Source organism: Lytechinus variegatus, chromosome 12 (assembly GCF_018143015.1).
Source record: "Lytechinus variegatus isolate NC3 chromosome 12, Lvar_3.0, whole genome shotgun sequence".
Lineage (NCBI taxonomy): Eukaryota > Metazoa > Echinodermata > Echinoidea > Temnopleuroida > Toxopneustidae > Lytechinus > Lytechinus variegatus.
In genome coordinates this window covers 19,854,096-19,862,411 of record NC_054751.1, presented here as the reverse complement: position 1 = coordinate 19,862,411, position 8,316 = coordinate 19,854,096, and the positions used below count along the sequence as shown (strand labels likewise).

The 8,316-nt window shown below is 40.9% G+C and overlaps 1 protein-coding gene across 1 annotated transcript; it reads right to left on the bottom strand.

Moving 5' to 3' along the window:
* Positions 1-528: 528 nt before the first annotated feature.
* On the bottom strand, positions 529-6,480 carry LOC121425329. The gene has a single exon (XM_041621359.1). The coding sequence runs from the start codon at positions 6,478-6,480 to the stop codon at positions 529-531; it is 5,952 nt and encodes a 1,983-aa protein (XP_041477293.1).
* Positions 6,481-8,316: the final 1,836 nt, after the last annotated feature.

The window sequence follows — 8,316 nt, the reverse complement described above, 5'->3', positions numbered from 1 at the left end:
AAGTTAGACCGAAAAGTGTTGGAAAATATAAACTACTATTATACACAAGAATTATGATCCAATTCGTTCGATTAACAATTTAAATAATGTAAAAACAAAGAATTATCTTTAATTATCGGAAGAATCAATGGTAAAGAGACTTAAAACTAATTAGCGCAGCGCGTAGACAATAAAGTAAAAAACGCGCATCCACAAGGGGCGCGGGAAGCTGCCAACATGAGATTGGGGGCAGCCACACTCCCACCCAAAAATCTTCTTTGATTTTTTTTTTTTCTTTTTTTGATTTTTGTTTTGAATATTATATATATGTATAGATACACACATAATATCCAGAATGTGAATAAAACACATTAAAGTACAATCAATAGCAAAAAATATAATCACCATAAATATCAGGTAAGAAATCTCTTACACAAGTCACTCAAAGATAGGCAAATAAAAAGGGTTGTCTCTATGTAAATATGTATATATATATATATAACAACCATAAGACAAAATGATATCAGTGAAAGAGTCAAAGGGGTAAACTTAGTCGGAGTTAGGGACTAAGGAGATCAGCTTGTGGACAGGTCTTTCAAGCACAGTTCTCTTTTGGAGAGGTTTTCCATTCTTGTCTAAGTCCGGAGTTGCCTTGAGAAGTTTAACTCGACGAACAAAGCCATCATCGCTTACGAAAGTCTGAACAACCTTGGCTATACTCCAGTGTGTTCTACAAAGACCATCGTCTTGTAGCATGACTATGTCATTTACCTCGAAGTTTCGCTGTTGTTTTGGCCAGGTCTTCCTGGTTTGGAGGGTGTGAAGATACTCTTTCTTCCAACGAATCCAAAAGAGATTTGTTAAGTATTGCACACGTCTCCATCTTTTTGAGAGATAGAGGTCTTCTCTCTCAAATTTTCCTGGTGGGGGCATCACAATACCTGACTTCATGGTCAAGACATGATTCGGAGTCAAGGGGAGTGGACCATCCGCACATTCCAGATCTTCAACTGTCAATGGCCTGCTATTGATGATAGCCATAGCTTCGTACAGGAACGTTCGAAGAGAGGATGTATTTAGTTGAGTTCCTGACTGTTCTAATATTCCATCGAGAACATTTCTGACATTCCTGATTTGTCGTTCCCAGATTCCTCCCATGTGACTTGAAGAAGGAGGGTTCATCTTGAATTCACAGTCAAGTTTCAGTAATTGAGTGGCAACGCGATCTCCATCTAATTCACGGAGGCCTTTTTTCAATTCATGCTTGGCTCCAATGAAGTTAGATCCTTGATCACAACGAATGAGGCGAACATTTCCCCGGATAGCAATGAAACATCTTAGTCCATTGAGAAATGCATCGGTGGACAGATCGTCTAGCATTTCGATATGTACGGCCCTCATAGCCATACAGGTAAGAATGAGCCCATATCGCTTTATCTCCTTTCTTCCTTCCTTGATAGTAAAGGGACCAAAACAGTCAAGTCCACAGTAGGTGAAAGGAGGAGAAGGCTCTACTCTATCCTGAGGTAGATCGGCCATCTTTTGTCCTCTTGGCTTGCCTCGGGATTTGATACAGATTACACACTTGCTGATTAGAGATGAGACAATACTCCTGCAACCAATGATCCAATATCCACTGGAACGAATGGCATTGATGGTCAGATTTCTTCCTTGATGTGCAGTTCTTTGATGATAGTGCAAGGCAACGAGGTTGGATAGATGGCTTCGCTTTGGTAGGATGATAGGATGTTTCGCACCATACATCATCTCGGCCTTTTTCAACCGACCTCCCACCCGTAGAAGATTGTCATTATCAAGGAAAGGGTCAAGCTGCTTCAATGAGTTGGACTTTGAACCGACTGAGGGATCTGACTTGATTTGCTTCCTTTCTTCACGAAATGCTTCTTTCTGAATTGCACGGATAATATTCCTTTCCGCTATTCGTCTTGCTTCTACTTCATCAATGCTCAGGTCCTTCTTTCTGTAGCAGCACTTTACTATCACTGCAACTGCTGACACTGCATTATGAAGACTGGAGAATCGAGTCAATCTATCTTCGAAAGATGTGAAGTTCTCTACCTGTGTAACATGAACAGTAGCTGCTGATTTCACTTCAACATCGTCAGGAGAAACCTCAACATCGACATCCTGTGTAGGAATCTCACTCTTCCAAAGAAAGGTAGGTCCTGTAAGCCAGTTGGATGATAGCATTTCTTCTGTCGTCAATCCTCGAGAAGCATGATCAGCAGGATTCTCAGCACTGGATACATAATTCCATTGTTCTGGGCATGAAGTCTGAAGTATGCGTTCAACACGATTGGCAACATACATATGGAAGCGCCTAGTCTCGTTGTATATGTAGCCAAGAACAACTTTTGAGTCTGTCCAGAAGTGGTGCGTGAGAGAATCGTAGTCAAGTTCATCATTTAGGATACTAGCAATTCTCACGGAGCAGGTAGCTGCCTGGAGTTCTAACCTTGGGATTGTTGTTGGCTTTAGAGGAGTCACTCTTGCCTTTGCCATGGCTAAGGAGCAGTGGACCTTGCCATTTTCATCCTTTAGACGCACATAGGAGCACTGACCGTATCCTGATAAGGAGGCGTCTGAAAAGTGGTGGAGCTGCACTTCCTGAGGTGTCCCAAAGTCTTGTGGTTCGAAGCAACGAGGGATCGTAACTTTGGGAAGTTTCAGAATCTCAAGTCTCCACTTTTCCCATTGTGGACGGAGATCTTCAGGAACAGGATGGTCCCAGTCCATCTTTTGTCTACACATTTCCTGGACAATCTGTCTTCCAACAAGAACCACAGGTGCAATCAAACCAAGTGGGTCGTAAATGGAAGCAACGGTGGCAAGAATTCCGCGTCTTGTCAGGGGATGATCCTTGAGGGTTAGTCTGAAACAGAATTCATCTGAGTTGATGCACCATTGTATCCCAAGTGCTCTTTCAATTGATGTGGAGCCTTGTTGACCGAGTTCCAGACTAGTCTTTGCAACAGCAGTTCGTTCCGATTCGGGGATACTGCTTGTCACTCGTTGATTGTTGCAGACAAACTTATGAAGACGCAGGTTACCTTTGGCACACATAGACACTGCCTTCTTGATAAGGTCAATGGCATCTTCTTCAGAGGATACACATTTTAGGCCATCATCGACGTAGAAATTCCTCTTCAAAAATTCTGCAGCTTCTACACCAAGGACTTTGTGGTCTTCTGCTATTTGCTTCAGCCCAAAGTTTGCACATCCCGGAGAAGAAGTGGCTCCAAAGAGATGGACCTTCATTCGATAATCCACTGGGGGCTTAGAGAGATCCCCATCCTCCCACCACAGGAAACGGAGATAGTCTTGATGTTCCTTCGTCACACGGAACTGGTGATACATCTTTTCTACGTCGCAAGTGAAGGCTATAGGTGCTTGGCGAAATCTACACAGAACTCCGATAAGGGGATTGATCAGGTCGGGCCCTTGTAGAAGATGATCATTCAGACAGGTTCCTTGGTATCGAGCACTACAGTCGAATACGACCCTGACTTTGTTCGGCTTTTTAGGGTGATATACACCATGATGTGGTATATACCAACTGCTTGAAGTAGACACTTCATCTGTGGGAATCTTCTCAGCATCACCTCGCTTAAGAATCTCATTCATGAAAGTCATGTAGTGTTCATGGTACTTTGGTCTCTTCAGGAACTGATTTTTCAATCCGTGAAGTCGGCTCATAGCAGCTTTCCGATTGTCAGGCAGATCAGGTTCACCCTTCTTGAAAGGTAAGGGCATTTCATAATACCCATCATCCCTTTGGTGGATTCCATCTTTGATGATCTTTAGAAATTTCTTGTCTTCCTGAGACATCGTTTCCTTTCTGTCTAATTCATGAAAGTCTCTTTCCATCATCTGAAGGAAGTCTCCAGCAGTAACTTCCTTTAACTGTGTCTTGTAAATGTACTTCACATTAGACTGACTGTCTGTCAGACTAGGATCTGCTACCTTCACATTGACAGTACGATATGTCTGCCCAATCGTGTCAAAGCTCTCTGTGGAGTCGTTCTGAGAACCACCGACGATGCTCCATCCCAACTCCGTCTCTACTGCAAATGGCTCATCATTCTTTCCAAGAATGCAATTCTTTGGTGCAAGAGCACGGGCACAATTGTATCCAATGAGCAGACCTATGGGGCAATCTTGCTTTGGTGCGAGCTGGTTCGAGATATTGTTTAAGTGAGTCCACTTGTTGGCTGTATCTTCTGTGGGGATATGAGCTTCATCAAGAGGGATGGAGTCCCTGGAGTATGCAGCAGGAAGAGGTATCTTTACTGCTGACTTAAAACCTCGAACGACAAGATTCTTGAATTTCCTACATGGAATTGTCTTGGAATCTGTCATTGTAGTCAAACTTAACATCGCAGTTTCAGAGGACACGTGAAGGTCATTTCCAATACTATCTGTGATAAATGTTGTATCCGACATCGTATCTAGTAAGGCATATACTAGTATCTCGTTCTGAGGGTCATCCAAACTAGATAGGTAAACAGGCAGCACCATCGATGTGAGAGAAACATCTACATCTGACCTGACTCTGTTGCAAGAAGCTTCTTTCTCCTTGGTAACTTCTTTGGTCTGAGTAGACTGTGCCTCACTTTGATCACGTTTTCTTTCCGTAGACAGCTGATTTAGTGTCTCATTGTGTAGACTTGTTGGGTGGCGCTTGTTGCACTTCTTGCACTCAGCCCTCTTTTGACACTGCTTTGACATATGACCTTTGGAGAGACATCCGAAGCAAAGACCTTCTTTCTTCACTAAATCTCTCCTTTGCTCCAAAGTTTTCTGATTGAAGTCCCAGCACTCATTCAACCCATGATTCTGCCGTTTGCAGAGGACACATGTCTTCTGGGTAGTGCTTGTCTTGCTGGCTACAGAGAAGGTTGTCCTTTGTTGACGAGATGTAGGATTCTTGCTTTCTTCCTGTATCTGGAAAGCATCGTTATGATTCTTGTCTTTTCCTGCCTTTACTGTGTCATATGTAACATACGGATCATTGGCAATATCAGTTTCTTCTGATAGAAATGAGACAAATTCTCTGAATGATGGATACCTGCCATTGTCTTTCTTGACTTTCGCTACCGTGCGATTCCATCTGTGTACAATCCAATCCGGAAGTTTCATGCAAATTCTGCTCATCTCCCGAATGTCATTCAAGATTTCCAAGTCTTTGATTTCTGATGATGCTTGAAGACATTGTTGCAAGAAATCTGAAAGTTTCTGAAGGCCTTTGGAATCCCTATTGCCGATCCTCGGCCATGAGTCAAGTTTGGATCGAAAGGCTTCTGAAATGGTGAAGGGGTTGCCGAAACGCTTCTCAAGTATTTCTCTGGCTTGTTCATATGCTTTCTCAGACCTCAGCAAAAAGAAGCCGCTGACAGCCTCTCTTGCCGATCCTCCAATGTACTTTCTGAGGTAGTGTATCCTTTCACCAGAGGGAATTCCACGACATTCAATTAAAGTTGTGAAAGCTGATAGCCAGTCAGGATATTGGAGAGGATCACCCATAAATACTGGAGGCTCAGGAATTGGTAACCGACTAAGTGTCATCGTTCGAGTGAGAACTTCTGCTAGACTTTCATTCTGTTGGGCCTCGCTTGAAGAATGAGATGGCTGGAAGACAGGTGAATCAGGATTTAAGGCCTTGCTCTTTGTGAGAGGAGGATCGATGGAGGCGTCATGTTTTTGCGACTTAACCCTTTTGTCATCTTGATTAGGGGATTTAATCAATTGTTTTGTCGATCTCATCGTATCTGTTGACGCACCATCATCTTCTACTTCGTCATACACTCTTATCATTGCCTCCTGTGCCTTTAGTTCACCTTCTAGGCGTTCCTCTTCTAGTTTTCTTCGTAGCTGTTCTATCTTGAGTGATGCTTCTTTCCTTCGAGCATCTTCTTCCATCTCGAGGCGTTCTAACACCATCTGGCATTCATTCTGGCGCTTGTGAGCAGCAAGTTTCTCTTGCAATGCTGCCGCTTCAGCTACTACAACTGCCCTTTTTGAAGAAATTGTAGACATTTTCGACATCTTAGACGCAGCAGACTTCTTTGAAACAGAGGGTGCTTCAATGAATGTTTCCCGTCGTGATTCAGAAACGGCAACCACAATTTTTGAAATTGTGTCTACAATAATTGGGGAAAGCTCATCTAAATGCTTGGCTATGTCCTCATTCACACCGCCTTGAATTTCTTCAAGTTCACTTGCAACTTTTCGCAGAGAATCGAATCTTGCAGAAATATCAGATTTCCGCAGAGAAAGTTCATTTTCGTTAATGGGGACTGAAGAGAGCAATCTATCAGTGTCCTTTAGGGTTGTTAGCAGGTCAAGGTGTTCTGAATAAAATTTGCCCTGCAACTCATCATCTTTCTTTTGCATGATTGCTTTTTCTGTTAGTTTCTTTATGCGAGCAGAACGGCGCATATTCTCTACAGACATGCTATCTATGTCTACATGAATATCCATGCTACCGATGAGGGCATTAATTCAATAATCAACTTGCTGAATCACAACAGGGAACATATTGTATATATTCTTCATAAAAAAGCATAGAAATTCTAAATGGACAATATATAGTTACATCTGACTTCTCAACATAGAAATGGAAATTGTTGAATCATATAGCAAAGATTGAAATTTAGCTTCTGCAAAATAATCTGGAGTTAAATTGCAAGTAACAGATACTCCATCAAACTTCAAAATTGAGAAGAATGCATTCAAATAATTTCTCGGCAAAATATCTCAAAGACCGAAATTTGAATTTAGAAAATATAATGAGATATATGAATTATATCAATCATTTGCAACTGATAAAAAGAAATAAATAAAATGGTATGACTTACTGAAGACGAATCATGATACGATCGACTTACATGTAGATGCAATGAAATAAAATTAGTCCGGTTGTAACTCTTGCTTCAGTTCGTTGTTAGTCTACTTCAATTAATTGTTATAATTCTAAGCCTATAGTTCTAGTTCTCGTTCATTGGTTCTTTGACATCTTTAAAGTTCTGGGTTGCGTTGTAGATCTAGATGTGTTTCCAAGGTTTTGAAGCCGTCACTCAGTTGCCGAATATCCCGCGATGCGCCTTAACCGATGGCTTGAAGGGACCGAATGCACTGGTTGACATCGAATGGCTCAGCTTGATACATCTACACGATCATCTAAGCATACCGGTACTTGTTGGACAGGATTCAATGTCCATCGAGTTTCACTGTAACTGCCACCAAGTTATTTACACAAAGTCAAAAGATCCAACGTTTAGACGGATGTTGAAAGTTTATTTCCAAACAGTGCCGTGAAACTGTAACAAACATTGAACAATTAAAACAATTACTTTCATATCGAATATGTACATTGCAATAACATATCTTTTCCAATTAAACATATATTAATCAAGTCTTATTAAATTACTCTTTTAGTGAAATTTCCTCAACTATGACATTTCAAACAAGACATATACGATCATATAACATTTCAAACAATAATTCTTAACTAATTCTCATCATTCATAACCAAATGTCATGTCACTAAGTTTCAAGTACAATTACGTAATTTAAACAAAAGCACATCAATATCAACCAAGTTCCGAAACATAAATATCCATCATATTCCACAATCGTTAGAATAATATTACATGAAAATAAAGAATTGATTAATAATTTATATCAGCAATATCATGAATAAAACTTCTTTCGATCCAACTCACCTCGTTGGCTGGACATAAATAACGTTTGCATGGCAGTAATGTTAAAACAGATTTTGCAGAGGAGCCGTAAACAAAAGTCTCCTTCTATAGGTCAAATAACAGCAAAGTGACAAAATCAAGAAAATAGTTATTTTGGGTTGTCATGGCACTTTGCGCGCATTGATATCATAAAAATATAATCAAGAAAAATATGTTTTATAATTACACTGAATTGGCAAGTTAGACCGAAAAGTGTTGGAAAATATAAACTACTATTATACACAAGAATTATGATCCAATTCGTTCGATTAACAATTTAAATAATGTAAAAACAAAGAATTATCTTTAATTATCGGAAGAATCAATGGTAAAGAGACTTAAAACTAATTAGCGCAGCGCGTAGACAATAAAGTAAAAAACGCGCATCCACAAGGGGCGCGGGAAGCTGCCAACATGAGATTGGGGGCAGCCACACCCCCATTTAAAGGTGTCCACCCGGCCAGAAAATTGATTCAATCTATGAGAAAAATCTATCAAGCGATAACGCCATAGGCGGCGGAATTCGGGAGACAGGTCCTCCAAAAATTTGATGTGGAGGGACGGGTCCCCCCTA

Excerpts from the sequence above, each read along its gene's own strand:
- LOC121425329 (XM_041621359.1), bottom strand. The coding sequence starts at position 6,480 with ATGGATATTCATGTAGACATAGATAGCATGTCTGTAGAGAATATGCGC.